Genomic DNA, 17,876 nt, shown 5'->3' with positions numbered 1-17,876 from the left:
GTCATAGGAGCTGCCATGTTTCTTGTGTGATGAACCACAGAGAAGAGCAACAGTCATGTTTGAGAGAAGCTTTAATCAATAATTAAAAATCAGTCATATTTTCGATTCCCCCTCCCTTTATGAAAACACCTATGATCTGCTAAAATCTTACGTGCCAGAGTATATTAGAGACAGGGCCAAGAGGAGGTGCAGAGGTCTTTTTGCCTGTCAGAACACTTGAGTTATAATATGATTAAAGGTGGAATATTTGCCTAGTAGTGCCAAAAAAAACTGTCATATATTCATAAGAGGTAAAACAAGATCAACAACACATGTCATGCGGTACACTCCTGCACACATAGTTATGAGAGTTTAATTTTTACACAACGCTCTGGACATAAGAGGACATGTGAGACTCTTGTTCCTCCTGCACTGTGGGAGTACAGCTGGAAAACAGTCATGAGTGGCCAAGTAAGTTATGACACCAAGGACAAGGCACATTCTCAGTTTTTTCACAGGCATCATCAGTGATAAAAGTGAGTAAGCAGCTCACTTTTTATTTGCTTTGGGTTTTTTACAGACATTCAACAGCAAGACCCGGCTCCAGGAAACTGTCAACTCCGCCTAATGCCTCATCAATTTCGTAATTTACTATACATATGTGAATATTTTTGTCTTATTTTTAAGTGTCACTCAAGGAAAAACTTCCACAAATATTTGTACTTTTTACATTTTTTTTAATACTTTGGATGCCTGAAAACCATTTACGAGTCAGCTGCAAATAACTGGAATCAGCGAGTGTTTAATGAATCAATGGGATCATACAACATTAATACATACTCTGTCAACATGCTAAGATGAAGCATCATGCTGCCCACCAGAAAAACAATCAAAATGTGCACAAGAGTGGAGTGTTTCATTGTGCAGACAGCAGGAAAGCATGGTGTTGTTAGGGACGGGTACATTCTTATTTGAGCCTTCTACATTTTGTAATAGGCTAAAGAGGATTATTTTTTCTCAATACTGACCATAAGTGCTCTTTTGTAAGACTATTTAAAAGTGGTTGGGCATACAATTAAAGTAATTACTCTATCTCCAGCTCATAACAAAGCCTTGAATCCATTAAAACTGGTGGAAAAATATTAAGGACACCACACAGGGGAGATGAGCATTCCCCCCAAGGTTGACATTAAAGCAGCTTGTTGTCCTTTTCGTTAAGCTCTAACTGTGGTTCACAACACTGACATTTGTGTTTCCCATTCCAAACACTGCTCCTGCAAAACATTTTCTAAGGATCTACACACCGCAGGATGCACAGGCATAAAATATGCCTCAAGTTTCCCATTTTTTAAAATAAATCTTCTAGCCCCCTCTGCTGGTTTTACACAGCTGTTTCAAAGAGCCCATACCGTGACATAGTTCCCCAGCCCCTAACATCAGTTTGTGCAAGTTGGTTCTGATGACACATTTTGCCTGAAGAAGTATTTGAGCGAAACAGTGCGCAAATTGTAAGGTTCGTCATCCCAGCTTTTGTAAATGTCAACTATTACATTCCAAAATTCAATGATAATAAAATTACCCCCCGCTCTAATGAAGTACTTATTCTTCCTCTTAAAAAAAAAAAAGCTTCCAAGAACCACATGCCAGGAAATAGCATGAGCTCCTACCCCAAGACAGAGGGACACGCAAGTCAGCTGCTCATTTAATGCCACAGTAGTGAAATGGAAATAATGAAAGCACAAAACCACAACGCAGAACTAAGTTAATCTGAATCCCAATCATCTTCAACCAAAGGCTGAGACTGAACATGAAGAAAATTCTTGGCCACATATAGGGACAAATTCATCTTCAAGTCCATGAAAAACAACTATTTCATTGTGCAGCATAAGCTTTGTTTGCCCAAAAACCCTGCGCTCAACCAGAACAAGTGAATCTAATATTTACCCAATGGTAGTAGCCAGTGGCTTTGATGCTGATTCATTGGGTTTGGGTAACAACTTATTAATATTGAGGGTTTGAGCAAATGGAATTTTTAATTGCTGATCCAACAGGGGAAGTCTTGTGTAGGATAATAAATAACAGGTACCAAAATTGAATATGAATGAAAAATACCAAAAGAGGTAACTGTTCAAAGTAACTGACATGATTAAACTTTACTTCAATTTCACCACAGTAAGATTACTTTTACTTGATTAAAATAATGTAATACTTTCTAGACTACTGCCAACATTACTATGACAACTGTTCTGATGTGGAAGTGGAAAAGGAGTGTTCTTAGAATACCATAAATAGCACTGCTAACTTGAAACTTCAGTATCGAGGGTGTCATAATCGAAGTGTGAAAACAACACTTCCTTTTAACTCCTTAAGCAAGTGAAAGAATGAGTTGAACAACAGAGATGGAGTCGGGAAAAAAAAGCATGTAATTCAATCAAGATTAAAATAGGTTTCCATCAGAAAGTCAGCCCACATGGGTGTATCCACTGGTTTTGAGTACCAGAGATGGAGCAGCTAATACTGGATGGATAAGAAAATGTGATTAAACTCCCACAACATCCGGTGCTCTGGTGAGGGTACATGACAAGCTAATTTCATATCAGATTCACACAGGTCTGAGACGCCAACGAAGAGCTTGACGTACACATATGGTTCAAACAGAGTGTTAAAAAAAATAAAAAATAAAAAATAAAAAAAAACAGAAAAAGACAGATCATGAACTAGCAGGCAGCACAGAAAACTCAAGAGCAAAACAGACACAGATGCCAAACAGACTTGCTCAATAAAAACAGGTACAACATGTGTGGATTTTAAAACAGCTATTGACAAGAACAGATGGATGATTACAAAATAAAAAAATAAGCATTGCAGTCACACTAGAAATGTCACTTACGTGGCTTCTGGCCCCATACATGCAGGTGTAGCTTCCCAGAGGAATAGTAAATAAAGCCCAGGACCAGCATGGGGCACAGGACGAACAGCAGCTTGTGTGTGGGCTTCATGGTCTTCAGTCATTTACATGGCACCATCAAGGTCATCACCTGAAATGGGTAAGAAGAAAGAGGGTCACTGCATTAACAGATAATCCAAGATTGCAGACAAAATCACTCTAACTAATGTGGGTACTTGTGCCATTTTATAGGTCGAAGGAGTAACAAAGCTCTTTGCACGTTTCACATTCTTAAATGATCGATTAGCAGATCATTCATTATCATTTTATTAATCATTATCACTTCCTGCTAATTCATACATAGTAGTGTACTGTTCAGCTTCATTTAATTTTAGAATACACTGAGGTAGAAGACTAATTTATGACTGAGGAATAATTGTATAAACACTGGTCATAAAAACAATTAAAAGGTAATTCAGAAAATAATAAAACCATGAGAATAACTAAAGGTATCACAACAATAAACCTGGATAAAACGTGGTGATGAAAACAATAAAAAGGTAATTCAGTAAAACTGTAAAAATAACTGAAACATTTAAAATGCAAGGTAAATAAACGAAACATAATATGTAAATGTTAAGTTTCTATGTTCAAAACTAAGGTCAGGAATGCTCATCAAATAGCTTTAGAAATTAACTTAGTGAATAAAATATGTGCTGTCCACGGTGGATTCTCTTCCAGATCAGCAAAAAATTGATCATCATAATAGACATTGTTATGCAGCATGAAGTTGACAATTTTTAGAGCAATATCTACCTTCAGTTCAGAGAAAAATCACAAAAAAAATTCTTCAAAGTGAGTGCAGATCCAGAGACCATGTTCTAGGAGGACCAAGAAATGGTAGAGACCTATGTTGTGTAAAGATGAAAAAAGGAACACAATTTCTAATAAGTGAGCAAAGAGGTGCAGGAGAGAGAAAAGGCCCAGTCATCACTGACATATCATTCTTTGATGGCTCTTGTTTTTGTTGCTTTTATTTCTTATCTCCCATTTAGCTATACCATACTTCCTTGGCCCCCCTACAAAAATCAAAAAGACTTTGACCTTGCCCATTGAGAGCAGAAGAACTGAGTAGTTTTAGAAAATTGCTCCTTGAATTAGTTATGGATATATAAATAAATCTAAGTGTCATGTCAGGTAGAACTGCACGGTGGCAAATGAACAAATGTCAGACAGATAGAACAGCAAAAAGCCTAGCACCAAAACACAAATAAGAAATTGCAGCAAGTGTGGTGGAAAAATACAGAATGGTTTTCAAGATATACCCTTGAAACAAAATAATAACTGACAGACATGCCAATCATGAGTATAGTGAAGTCTGTTAATAGTGAAGCATCAGTCATTACACTTGGCTTAAACCTGCAGAGTTGAAGTAGCGTGTTGTGCAACCACTGATGAAATGGAGACTGATAAAACAACAACTTCAGCCAGTAACGAATTACACTAACTCCCTGATCTTCGGGTCCAGCTTCTGATCTCTGACTTGAATTAAACCCTATTTTCACAGATGCTTTGCCAAAGCAACGGTGCAAGGCACAACGTGAGTGTGCAAGAACACTTTTGGTTAATTATGAAACCTAATTTGTGTAGCAGAACAAATTAGGCCATCACAGTCTAGGTAATTAATAAGAAACACTGCTGCTGTCACAGATGAAAAGCACACGGGTAGGGAAACGTCGACGAGTATTTACTTCATCAATTAACATATATGTTTCGGGTTTCTTCTGGCTACTGTCAAGATATTATATCAGACACTGATGCAATAATGCTGATAACAAACTACCAAAAGCCCTCCAGAAACAAGAGTAAATGAGGAGAAAACTCAATGGATGCAACTACAATAACATTAATACTATAAGAGGCGAGTGATTCAGATTGTGGATCGTGGCTGTACCTCAAAATAGCCACTTGAGCTTTTAGACAGATCATCTAGCCTGATCTAGCCTTTATTTTTGAGTGAAACCTTCATAAAAGGACGAAGAGAGCATTGGAGAGCATAAAGCCAGTGCTGTACATGTGCGTTAAGGGTGTTATTTTGGTAAAAGAGGCCACACGACATCAAGTGGTAACGGTTACTCACTGGCGCTTATCAGCTGTACAAGCATCCGTTAAACAACTCTCACAAAAAACAGTGAGGTTCTTGGTAGTTTAAAGGAAGCCACACCCTCACTGCTGTAAAGAGCATGAACTACATGGGAAAAGAGAAAGTAACAGCCCGGTGACTGAGGCATACTTAGCTCACATTTCAGAGTTTACCATCTGCAATTTTACACAGGGATTAATCAAATACTTAATACTCAACACTTAATCGTTGCTGTTGGTGATACAGATGCCAGTGTGTACATGCTCCATTTAGATAATCTTACATCTCTTTAAACCTGAATCAATCTGCCTCTGGTACACAAACGTATTTAAAATGCTCAGATTACATAACGATGACAAAGGAGCCAAACCTGTCAGATTTATATGTATATATGTGACCATGTCATTAGTTTGTACACACTGTACTAAACACACCAAGTAGTGTGCTATGTTGTGGATTGTTACAGATATAGATCTTGTGCATTGTGCAATTTACCTCAAACCCTAAACATATTACATCTATCATTAATCTGTGGATTTATTTCAAAACACCAAATGCAGAAATTCTCAAGATGTGATGTAGTGGGGGGGGGGGGGAAATATCCATCTGGCCCATCTTTGTTACATCCAGAGAGCTGCTGGAGGCAAGTGCAAATGAGGGGCTATAAAGCTTGTCTGAACTGGGCTCAGTGAAGGCTGGTATTTCTATATACAAGCAGTTTATACAACAAACAAGGCAGCACATTCTGTACAGTGACTGGAAGCCAAATGCAGTCAGGTTGTCCATCACAAAAACAACTTCCTGACACTTATTTCACAACACAATATTTACCTTTAAGCCCTGACTAAAACATCTCCTAGATTAGAGAGTCGGGGACCAGACTTGATAAATAAATACAGTACCTACCTGTGGAACTAGTTAACAGTATTTTTTAGAGTTTTTTTTCTTTTTTTTTTTTTTTTTACACAAGACCAGCAACAGAACAGGCACCAATTACTACCCGTTGGCAACTGCTTTTCAGTTTAATATTTCAACTTAACGCATCACTGTGTAACTTAATGGTTTTCAACAGCGGGGGTTTCGTTTCACAACCAGTCTCCCCTACTGTATTCCAGACTATAACCCACTTAAGTACCTTTTTTTTCCCCAACCTTACTCGCTTTTAGTTGACGCCACATTAAAACTGTAGTTAGCAAGACAAACATAACGGAACTTTGCGGTCCTATTATTAACCCTCGTGCGTCTACAAATAGAACAGTTACCGTGATATAACAAAATATTTCCTAAATTGGCACCCATTTGTAAGTTTATGTTAGTGAATAAAACTACGACGTGATTGATAGGTAATGTTTACAAGCGGAGAAAACGCTATGAAAACACAGCGGTGAATATCGAACGGCTAACTGTTAGCTTCTATGCTATGCTACGTTGGCACAGTGGGAAATTTTGCCTTGATCCCCATCCGCAGGCCTGAAGCTTACAACAGCAGCAGCACGGGTTAGGGCATGTTGAAGTCACACAACAGGTTTAATATACGGCAACAAGAAAAATAGGTGTCAAAACAGTCCACGCAAACCCGGGTTTAAAAACAGTTATGTTAGCAAGACGCCGACTGTACCAGCGTCCGACATGAAAACAATACTGAGGTAACGTGATGTTGGAAGAATCCTGGACCACCGGTTTGGCAGGATCGACCACCACTACTACCACTACTACCACCATGGTCGAATAGAATAATAAATAAATAAAAACATCTTCCACGGAATTTACCTTCCCTTTCAGTCCACGCTTGGAAATCAACAGCAGTTTTATTGTAAATAGTGGATTGCTCGATAAGACGCTCGTTGTCTCCCTCCGCTCCAAGCCATGGTGATGAAATCTGGGAAAGTAGACGGGCTTCGGAAAACCAGCTTCACTGTTTTCTCCCCCCACCCCAACCCAGACCCCCTTTTCTTCTTCTTCTCCTTCTTCTTCTTCTTTTTCTTCTTCTTGTTCGTCTTCTTCTCGCCGGCGCTACTTCGCATTAAGACTGGCAAGAGGAAAACCGCAGCCTCTCCATCAACTTCATCTGCAACACAGTGAGCCTACAGCACATAGTTTATTCCCGACGGTCACATGAGGTAGAGCCGTCAATCATGATGACCCCCGCCCCCCCCCCCCCCCCCCTACCGTTTTTAACCCAGCTAAAATGAATGCACCTTTTCATCTGGTTCTTCACGTGGTGCTCCTTTCTGCTCGTCAGCTGTTAACATTGTGGCTGGATTTCAGTTTGCATTTATATAGGCTATAACAGACACGTAAACCCCCCCCCCCCCACCCGCACGCAATCCTTTTTCAATAGAAATGCAATAATGTACAGTGCCTGTTGAATTGTCTGCACCACACTATAGTGGTATGTGCCTAGCAAGCAGTATCTTCTTTTTTTTTTTTTTTTTTTTTTGGTTGACTGTATAGGATGTTGATGTTTTAATCAGTAGTGGGAGTAGTCAGATTACTTGTCTAGTACCACACTGTGAAAGTACTCCACTACTGGTAAAAGTGTGTTCAAAGCAGAAGTATTATCAGCAAAACGAAGGCATTTTACAGTAAAATATTTCCTGTTTGTTTTTTTACTATTTCATGTTTTGTTTTTTGTTTTTGTTTTTTTATGCCTGTATATGAACTGATCTGTTTAAAGTCATTCTATAAGATCATCGTCATCACACTATAGTGGTATGTGCCTAGCAAGCATTATCTTCTTTTTTTTTTTTTGGTTGACTGTATAGGATGTTGATGTTTTAATCAGTAGTGGGAGTAGTCAGATTACTTGTCTAGTACCACACTGTGAAAGTACTCCACTACTGGTAAAAGTGTGTTCAAAGCAGAAGTATTATCAGCAAAACGAAGGCATTTTACAGTAAAATATTTCCTGTTTGTTTTTTTACTATTTCATGTTTTGTTTTTTGTTTTTGTTTTTTTATGCCTGTATATGAACTGATCTGTTTAAAGTCATTCTATAAGATCATCGTCATCACACTATAGTGGTATGTGCCTAGCAAGCAGTATCTTCTTTTTTTTTTTTTTTTTTGGTTGACTGTATAGGATGTTGATGTTTTAATCGGTAGTGGGAGTAGTCAGATTACTAGTCTAGTACCACACTGTGAAAGTACTCCACTACTGGTAAAAGTGTGTTCAAAGCAGAAGTATTATCAGCAAAGCTAAGGCAAGTTTTCATTTCACAGTAAAATATTTCCTGTTTGTTTGGGTTTTTTTTTACTACTTCATGTATGTATGTATGTATGTATGTATGTATGTATGTATGTATGTATGTATGTATTTATTTATTTATTTTCTAGTATGCATGTATATGAACTGACCTGTTTTAAAGACATTCTAAATATCATCCTCATCACACTATAGTGGTATGTGCCTAGCAAGCAGTATCTTCTTTTTTTTTTTTTTTTTTTTTTGGTTGACTGTATAGGATGTTGATGTTTTAATCAGTAGTGGGAGTAGTCAGATTACTTGTCTAGTACCACACTGTGAAAGTACTCCACTACTGGTAAAAGTGTGTTCAAAGCAGAAGTATTATCAGCAAAACGAAGGCATTTTACAGTAAAATATTTCCTGTTTGTTTTTTTACTATTTCATGTTTTGTTTTTTGTTTTTGTTTTTTTATGCCTGTATATGAACTGATCTGTTTAAAGTCATTCTATAAGATCATCATCATCACACTATAGTGGTATGTGCCTAGCAAGCATTATCTTCTTTTTTTTTTTTGGTTGACTGTATAGGATGTTGATGTTTTAATCAGTAGTGGGAGTAGTCAGATTACTAGTCTAGTACCACACTGTGAAAGTACTCCACTACTGGTAAAAGTGCATTCAAAGCAGAAGTATTATCAGCAAAGCTAAGGCAAGTTTTCATTTCACAGTAAAATATTTCCTGTTTGTTTGGGGTTTTTTTTACTACTTCATGTATGTATGTATGTATGTATGTATGTATTTATTTATTTATTTATTTATTTTCTAGTATGCATGTATATGAACTGACCTGTTTTAAAGACATTCTAAATATCATCCTCATCACACTATAGTGGTATGTGCCTAGCAAGCATTATCTTCTTTTTTTTTTGGTTGACTGTATAGGATGTTGATGTTTTAATCGGTAGTGGGAGTAGTCAGATTACTAGACTAGTACCACACTGTGAAAGTACTCCACTACTGGTAAAAGTGCATTCAAAGCAGAAGTATTATCAGCAAAGCTAAGGCAAGTTTTCATTTCACCGTAAAATATTTCCTGTTTGTTTGGGGTTTTTTTTTTTACTATTTCATGTATGTATGTATGTATGTATGTATGTATGTATGTATGTATGTATGTATTTATTTATTTATTTTCTAGTATGCATGTATATGAACTGACCTGTTTTAAAGACATTCTAAATATCATCCTCATCACACTATAGTGGTATGTGCCTAGCAAGCATTATCTTCTTTTTTTTTTTGGTTGACTGTATAGGATGTTGATGTTTTAATCAGTAGGGGGAGTAGTCAGATTACTAGTCTAGTACCACACTGTGAAAGTACTCCACTACTGGTAAAAGTGCATTCAAAGCAGAAGTACTTCCAGCAAAACGAAGGCATTTTGCAATAAAATATTTCCTGTTTGTTTTTTACTGTTTCATGGTTTTGTTTTGGTTTTTTTGTTTTTGTTTTTCTTTTTTTTTTTTGTAATATGCATGTATATGAACTGACCTGTTATAAAGTCATTCTATAAGATCATCCTCATCACACTATAGTGGTATGTGCCTAGCAAGCATTATCTTCTTTTTTTTCTTTTTTTTTTTTTTTTGGTTGACTGTATAGGATGTTGATGTTTTAATCGGTAGTGGGAGTAGTCAGATTACTAGTCTAGTACCACACTGTGAAAGTACTCCACTACTGGTAAAAGTGCATTCAAAGCAGAAGTATTATCAGCAAAGCTAAGGCAAGTTTTAATTTCGCAATAAAATATTTCCTGTTTGTTTGTTTGTTTGTTTTTTTACTATTTCATGTATTCATGTATGTATGTATTTATTTATTTATTTATATTTTTATTTATTTATTTATTTTGTAGTATGCATGTATATGAACTGACCTGTTATAAAGTCATTCTATAAGATCATCCTCATCACACTATTGTGGTATGTGCATAGCAAGCATTATCTTCTTTTTTTTTTTTTGTCTTTTGGGTTGACTGTATGGGATGTTGATGTTTTAATCAGTAGTGGGAGTAGTCAGATTACTACTCTAGTACCACACTGTGAAAGTACTCCACTACTGGTAAAGGTGCATTCAAAGCAGAAGTATTATCAGCAAAACTAAGGCAAGTTTTCATTTTACAGTAAAATATTTCCTGTTTGTTTTCTTGTTTTTTTTTGTTTTTTTTTACCATTTCATGTATTTTTTTTTTTTTTTATCAATTTTGCTGCTACAATAATTAAGGATCAGCCAGTTGTAGTATGCATACATATGAACTGACCTGTTTCAAAGTCATTTCCTAATAACGTTGTCTTTGCACGAGCTCAAATTCAGTCTTGTAAATTATAAAATGACCTTTAAAATAAATATCAGCCGCTGTGACATGGCTTGTGTCTGTGTATCCCCAGCACTGAGTCCTTGGTTGAGCTTATTTAGTTTATTCTAAATGCATCACATTCTATAAGATCACCCTCACCACACTATAGTAGTATGTGCCTAGCAAGCATCATCTTGTTTTTTTCTTTTGGGTTGACTGTATTGGATGAGTGGATGTTTTAATCAGTAGTGGGAGTAGTCAGATTAGTAGACTAGTACCACACTGTGAAAGTACTCCACTACTGGTAAAAGTGTGTTCAAAGCAGAAGTACTATCAGCAAAACTAAGACAAGTTTTCGGTTTGCAGTAAAACATTTCCTGTTTGTTTTGGGGTTTTTTTTTTTCAGTATTGCATGTTTTTTTTTTGTTGTTTTTTTTTAACTCTCTTTATCGGAAGCAATTTCACAGGCAACAGCATGACAGTGCAATGTGATAGAAAGGACTTCCATTTTTTGATTTTTCTTTTTATCCCTCCCACAATCCCACTCTATCCGAAAGAAGACAATTCTTAATGTAAATCCAATACTGACGTGCGATCAGTACAGAATACATACGACAATTGTCTAATGAAGAAAAATAAGTTGCTAAAATAAAATAGAAGAAAAAATAAATAAAAAGGAGCATGTTTTTTTGTTTTTTTTTTATTAATCTTGCATCTACAATAATTAAGGCTCAGCCAGTTGTAGTATGCATGTACATATATTAACTGAACTGTTTTAAAGTCAGTTCCTACAAACATTGTCTTTGCACAAGCACGAATTCAATCTTGTAATTTAATAAAATGACCTTTAAAATAAATATCAGCTACTGTGACATGACTTGTATCTGTGTATCCCCAGCACTGAGTCCTTGGTTCAGCTTATTTAGTTTATTCTAAATGCATCACATTCTATATGATCACCCTCACCACACTATAGTGGTATGTGCCTAGCAAGCACTATCATTTTTTTTTTTTTCCTTTTTGGTTGACTATAGGATGAGTGGATGGTTTAATCAGTGATGGAACTATTCAGATTCATCATTTATTTCAAGAAAGTACAAGTGAAAGTACTCCACTACGAGTAAAAGTACTGCATTTTTATGCTACTTGTGCATAAAATCAACTGTTTTAAAGTCTTTACTGCTTGTATATTTAAGGTTGAGCTGAATGGAAGTATTAGATTCATCATTTATTTCAAGTAACTACTAGTACCCTGCTGTGAAAGTACTCAGCTACTAGTAAAAGTGCATTCAAAATGAAGCTTTTATCATGCAGTAAAATGGTCCCTGCTAGTTTTTTTTTTTTACTAATACATATGCTATAATAATAATAATTAAGGATCCACCATTTGTATGTTACTTGTATAAATATTTACAAATTACATCAAATTGTATATTTATGTTTATAGTTAGCACATATGTAGCGGATTATGAAGAAGAATTATATATTGCTTGATATAAACATATAGCCATGTTGTATTATTGGTATAGTTTGTGTGTTGAATTTGGGGTGAATAAGCTTTTGCTTCAGCCTACTCTATTTTGTCCATTTCATTTATTCATTCAAGCTGGACTGTTTAAAAGTCTTTCAGCCCCCTATAACACTATCTTTTAACAAGCACAAATGCAATCATGTAAATTAATTAATGACACAACCTTTTAAATAAATATCAACCCCCGTGCAATGGCATATATCTGTGCATCACCAGCATTTATGTTCATGTTGATGTGAGTTCTAGCTAGAGTTCATTTAATTTAGTTTAATCAACAGAAAATTATCATTCTGTAATATAATTATATGTTTGTATTGTTACCAACCTGTGAGAACCATATCTCTGAAAATCCTAAAAATCTGCTTTTTTTAAAGAGTGAATTTAACAGCCAATCTAAGAGAGTTTTGAAACATTTTCTCAAGCCTCAAAGAACATTTAGTTCGTCATTTAATCCCAATCATCACATTTGGAGATAGCTGGCAGGACGTGGTTGAGTCATGTCAAAAGGACCTTGACAGATAAATGTAGCGGTGTAATAAAAAGTACAATATTTGCCTCTGACATGTAGTGATGTAATGTGTTGCATTAATTCTTAATATTCCATGCACTAATTCATTAAGTACTTCAGTAACTCTACTTACCTTCCACTGATTTTCATCTTTTGCTTATAGTTGATTAGTTGAAATCATAAATCCAGGTGACAACTTGCGGACCACTAATATATATATTTTTTTACATTTTTTAAGACACATGTTGACTAAACATTTAAAATGTTCATACAGAATTCAGTCCTAGTGTCTTGGAGTGTGCTCTGTCAGCAACTCTGAGGTAAACACTTCTCTCCTTTGCTGTCTGGTTTAGACATTGGCCAGTATTTTTCCAATACTCAACAGGCCTTTTAAAGCTGCAGGAGCCAAAATTAGGGGAACAAATGCCAGAAATTGAGAAAATACACACCTTCCATCTGCAGCTCCGTCTCTTTAGTTCCAATCAGACTAAATATAAATATAGATGACCTGATGCTGTTTCACAACGCTATGGAAAAGGGAAGGCACTTTTCCAAGTGTCTGTGTTGAGCAGTAGACTCATGTCTGAGGGAATCTGAGTGAGGATTGGTTAATACAGCTGCCAATCATGTATTTAACCCTTGTCTGACTGGAAACACCTATGAACAGTTAAAAGCTCCTGTGCAGGACAGATTGTCAACAGTGTGAAAAAAGAGTCCAGTGCAGTGGGTAAAAATCTTGTTTCCTGTCACACTCTTTGGATTACAATATGCTCATTGGTAATTATCAAGGTTATTATTGTTAACGAATACTAATGAAATGACGAAAACTAGAATTCTAAAAACATTTTCGTTAACTGAAATAAATAAAAACTATAATTAAAAGAAAAAAACGATAACTAACTGAAACTGTACTGTGTGTTTACAAAACTAACTAAAACAGATAAATTTTGTTTTCTTTCTGTCTGTGTGTAAATTTGTTGGTATGAACCTATCTGATGTGATACTTCAGTCTGTTGTCTTTTGAGTATTTATAATCTAAGTCTTATGAGTGTGTGTTGAATGTCTATGTGTCCAATAAATAAGTTAAAAAAAAAAAAAAATTCTGGATAAAATTCCCTTCGTTTTCTTCTTTTTCAAAGATTGATATGAAATTAATTTATTTCCCTTAAGCAATTTTAGCTAGTGGCACCATGTGATAGTTAGTGGTCCGTCACTTCTCGTCACTTGTCATTTACAGTCGTCTTCTGGTCCCCACTCTACCTGGAAACATGGAGACTAAAGTTGGGAGAAAGCAGCAGAGTCCTGTCTGGGATTTATTTGAATTCGACGACGAAGAAGAGAAAAGATCTAAAAACAAAACTAAAACTAAACTAAAACTAAGCATTTAGAAAATGACAAAGACTAATGAAAACTAGCAAACCTGCTCTAAAAACTAATTAAAACTAACTGAATTACAGAAAAAAAGTCAAAACTAAATAAAACTAAACTATAATAAAAAAAAAAAATCCAAAACTATTATAACTTTGGTAATTATGCAACTTTTTTTCCAATTCTCTTTTTATTAGGATTTTCCATGGTTCACATGTTTATTCACATAACAATTCACCATTCTCATCCATTCATCTGAAAATTACAACTGAATCACACAGAGGTATGTCTGTGACTCCACAGAGAATACAGATAAGGATGATCAGAATACAAAAGATGTCATTTATACAATACAAAATGAAGAACTAAACTCCCTAGAACAGGAATGATGGGTGCACATTTGTGATATTAAAAAAAAAAAACGAACAGGAAAAACATAGACACTAAAGGGTTAAAAAGGAAAAGGGAGTGAAATGGAAATAAGACATGGCTTTAGATAAACAGTGGTTGAACTGGTGTGACATACCGTATCCATCTTTACCATCTTTTCAGAAACAGACCTTGTTGCAGCCTCATTGCACAAGTAATTCTTTCCATCTTAAAAATGTCATAAATTATGTTAATCCACTCCTCCACTGTAGGTTTTTCTACTTTTAGCCACTCTCTTGTTATAATTATGCAAGTTTTTAACAAAAAAAAAACTATAAAGCTCTATATTTTTAAGGATATTGACAGTAAGAGCCCTGAGATGAACTGGCGAAATGTCCAGGGTGTACCCCGCCTTCGCCCCTATGTAGCTGGGATAGGCTCCAAGCGACCCCCGTGACCCTAGTGAGGATAAAGCGGGTTCAGAAAATGAATGAATGAATGACAGTAAGATGTATATAAAACACCAGCAGCTAACCTTCCTTCAGTGAGTGTGTCATCGGTACTTTACTGATTTTTTTTATGTTATGACTAATTTTCTCTTACATGATAAATAATCATTATTTCCCTAGCTATTATTACTAAGCTGCTTTGCTCTGTGATTCAGTGCAATAGATTTCTAAATGATAATAGTCTGATCCACAAACCACAAGCCACACCAAGATGTTTGCTCAAATACGTTGTCAGTTACGCAGCCTATAATTTCAGAGTCTGGTTGAGCTCATATACTTGACTGTGGCTTTCAATGAGGTGTTTTCTACAGTCATGCAAGTAGGAGAATCCAGGTCATCCGTCTGCACCGCCTGAAGTCAAGCAACGGGAAAACAGCATGGAACCTAAACGTCAATTCATAAATCAAACAAATGCTATGAAGTGATGAAAAAGGAAGCGTTTGTTAACCCTTTAATGTCTAGAGGAAAGTTGTAGCTGAATGTTTAAGTGTGTTAAAAGCTTAAAATGGGGTAGATTAAAATGTTCAGTTTTCACATCCTTGTTAACCTTTAACCCTTTCATGCATCGCAGTCACTCCATTCGACAGTTATTCTCCAGCTGTTCTCTTGTATATTCATGGATTTTGTTGTTTTAGTTCCATACCAGCCAACACAGTGGACACTTATGCACCATCCCATACACTGTGATTCATACAATTAGTATAACTTTGCTGTTCTTCATAAACCTGATCTGCAGTAAAATGTTTGAGTGTAAATCAATTGTTAATCATTAGACGGTAATTAACTTTTTTTTTTTTTTTTTTTTTTACAAGAAGGATTTTATTTTTTTGCATATTACCTCCATGAAGTGAGTAATAACTAGTATTATAATATGTTAAAATGTGAGAAAATATCAGATTAGCTGCATTAAAAATGACTTAATTTCATTGTTTTCATGTCACTTTCTGCTATTGGGTCAAAACACAGTGTTTGAAATCTCTCTGACGAGACATTTTAGAGACAATCTGACAGATTAGTATTGCTAAATGACCCACATTTTTACTTTTAAATTCATTTTTGCTTTAGTTGGATCATAAGGGATTATCCAAAACAAGGAGCTACTTTATATTGAAATAAATGTTGAAATGACAATCAATTAAACTTCGCTCTCTGATGAGATATTACTGTGTTTTGACCCTGTTGGGTTTTAAATACATGCTTCTTTGCTTCAAAAATTAAATGCATGGTGTAGCTGAGTGGACATTTTTGTAACAACATAAAAAAAAAAAAAACAAAAAAAAAACTATATCATGTTGTTTTTTTCATGCTTTAGGAGGAATAAAAACACTCAAAATTAAGGTGATTCTTGTATTAAGGTTCTTGTAGTTCATGCATGAAAAGGTTAAAGACCCAGCATTACTTTTCTGGTAGTTCCCAAATGGATTTTTCTCTCTATTTAAGCTTTTTTAAGTGATTTATCACCATTTATTATAATATTATCTTCTGCATTTTTCACTGCAAATAATGCATTTTCCTATATTTAATTTGGATGTTCATGAAAACTCAATAAATTCAAAGCTTATTATATCAAAACTTTGTATCAAAAATAGAAGAAAATGTATGGCAATCTGTAATTCAGAACATTCCTTCATCCTCAATCTGTTTAACCCTTTCATGCATAGTGGTCACTACAGCGGACAGTTATTCTCCAGCTGTTCTCTTATATATTCATGGATTTTGTTGTTTTAGTTCCATACCAGCCAACACAGTGGACACTTATGCATCATCCCATACACTGTGATTCATACAATTACTATAACTTTGCTCTTCTTGATAAACCTGATCTGCAGTAACATGTTTGAGTGTAAATCAATTGTTAATCATTAGACGATAATTAACTTTTTTTTTTTTTTTTTTTTTTTAAACAAAAAGGATTTTTTTTTTTGCATGTTAACCCCATGAAGTGAGTAATAACTAGTATTATAATATGTTAAAATGTGAGAAAACATCAGATTAGCAGCATTAAAAATGACTTAATTTCATTGTTTTCATGTCACTTTCTGCTATTGAGTCAAAACACAGTATTTAAAGTCTCTCTGACGGGACATTTTAGAGACAATCTGACAGATTAGTATTGCTAAATGACCCACATTTTTACTTTTAAATTCATTTTTGCTTTAGTTGGATCATAAGGGATTATCCAAAACAAGGAGCTACTTTATATTGAAATGAATGTTGAAATGGCAATCAATTAAACTTCGCTCTCTGATGAGATATTACTGTGTTTTGACCCTGTTGGGTTTTAAATACATGCTTCTTTGCTTCAAAAATTAAATGCATGGTGTAGCTGAGTGGACATTTTTGTAACGACATGAAAAAAACAAAACAAAACTATATCAAATTGTTTTTTTCATGCTTTAGGAGGAATAAAAACACTCAAAAAAAAATATAAAAGTCTTGATTAAGGTTCTCGTAATTCATGCATGAAAAGGTTAAAGACCCAGCATTACTTTTCTGGTAGTTCCCAAATGGATTTTTCTTTCTATTTAAGCTTTTTTAAGTGATTTATCACCATTTCTTATAATATTATCTTCTGTATTTTGCATTTTTCACTGCAAATAAGGCATTTTCCTATATTTAATTTGGATGTTCATGAAAACTCAATAAATTCAAAGGTTATTATATCAAAACTTTGTATCAAAAATGGAAGAAAATGTATGGCAATCTGTAATTCAGAACATTGCTTCATCCTCAGTCTGCTTAACCCTTTCATGCATAGTGGCCACTACAGTGGACAGTTATTCTCCAGCTGTTCTCTTGTATATTCATGGATTTTGTTGTTTTAGTTCCATATCAGCCAACATATTGGACGCTTATGCACCATCCCATACACTGAAATTCATACCATTACTGTAACTTTTCTGTTCTAGATAAACCTCATCTGCAGTAACATGTTTGAGTGCAAAGAAATGCTAATTGTTATTAGACTGTAAATAACAGTTTTTTTTGTTTGTTTGTTTGTTTGTTTGTTTGTTTGTTTGTTTGTTTTTAGCTTTTTTTGCATATTA

The 17,876-nt window shown here is 35.0% G+C and overlaps 1 protein-coding gene across 3 annotated transcripts in view; it reads right to left on the bottom strand.

Moving 5' to 3' along the window:
• st3gal3b (ST3 beta-galactoside alpha-2,3-sialyltransferase 3b) overlaps positions 1 to 12,887 on the bottom strand; it is a 59,932-nt gene extending 47,045 nt beyond the window's left edge. The window contains exons 1-3 of one of the 3 annotated variants that reach the window (XM_030160472.1): positions 12,717 to 12,886; positions 6,780 to 7,093; positions 2,870 to 3,017 (exon numbers count right to left, since the gene is read on the bottom strand). In XM_030160472.1, coding sequence (XP_030016332.1) covers positions 2,870 to 2,978 — 109 coding nt within the window. In that variant the 5' untranslated portion in view covers positions 2,979 to 3,017; positions 6,780 to 7,093; positions 12,717 to 12,886. Of the gene's footprint in view, positions 1 to 2,869; positions 3,020 to 6,416; positions 6,423 to 6,779; positions 7,150 to 12,716 lie in introns of those variants that run through there. The other 2 variants (XM_030160473.1, XM_030160474.1) reach the window with 2 other exon arrangements.
• Positions 12,888 to 17,876: the final 4,989 nt, after the last annotated feature.

Source organism: Sphaeramia orbicularis, chromosome 17 (genome assembly GCF_902148855.1).
Source record: "Sphaeramia orbicularis chromosome 17, fSphaOr1.1, whole genome shotgun sequence".
NCBI classification, from domain to species: Eukaryota; Metazoa; Chordata; class Actinopteri; order Kurtiformes; family Apogonidae; genus Sphaeramia; species Sphaeramia orbicularis.
Note: the sequence above shows the minus strand (reverse complement) of the source record. Positions and strands in the feature narration are given on the sequence as shown.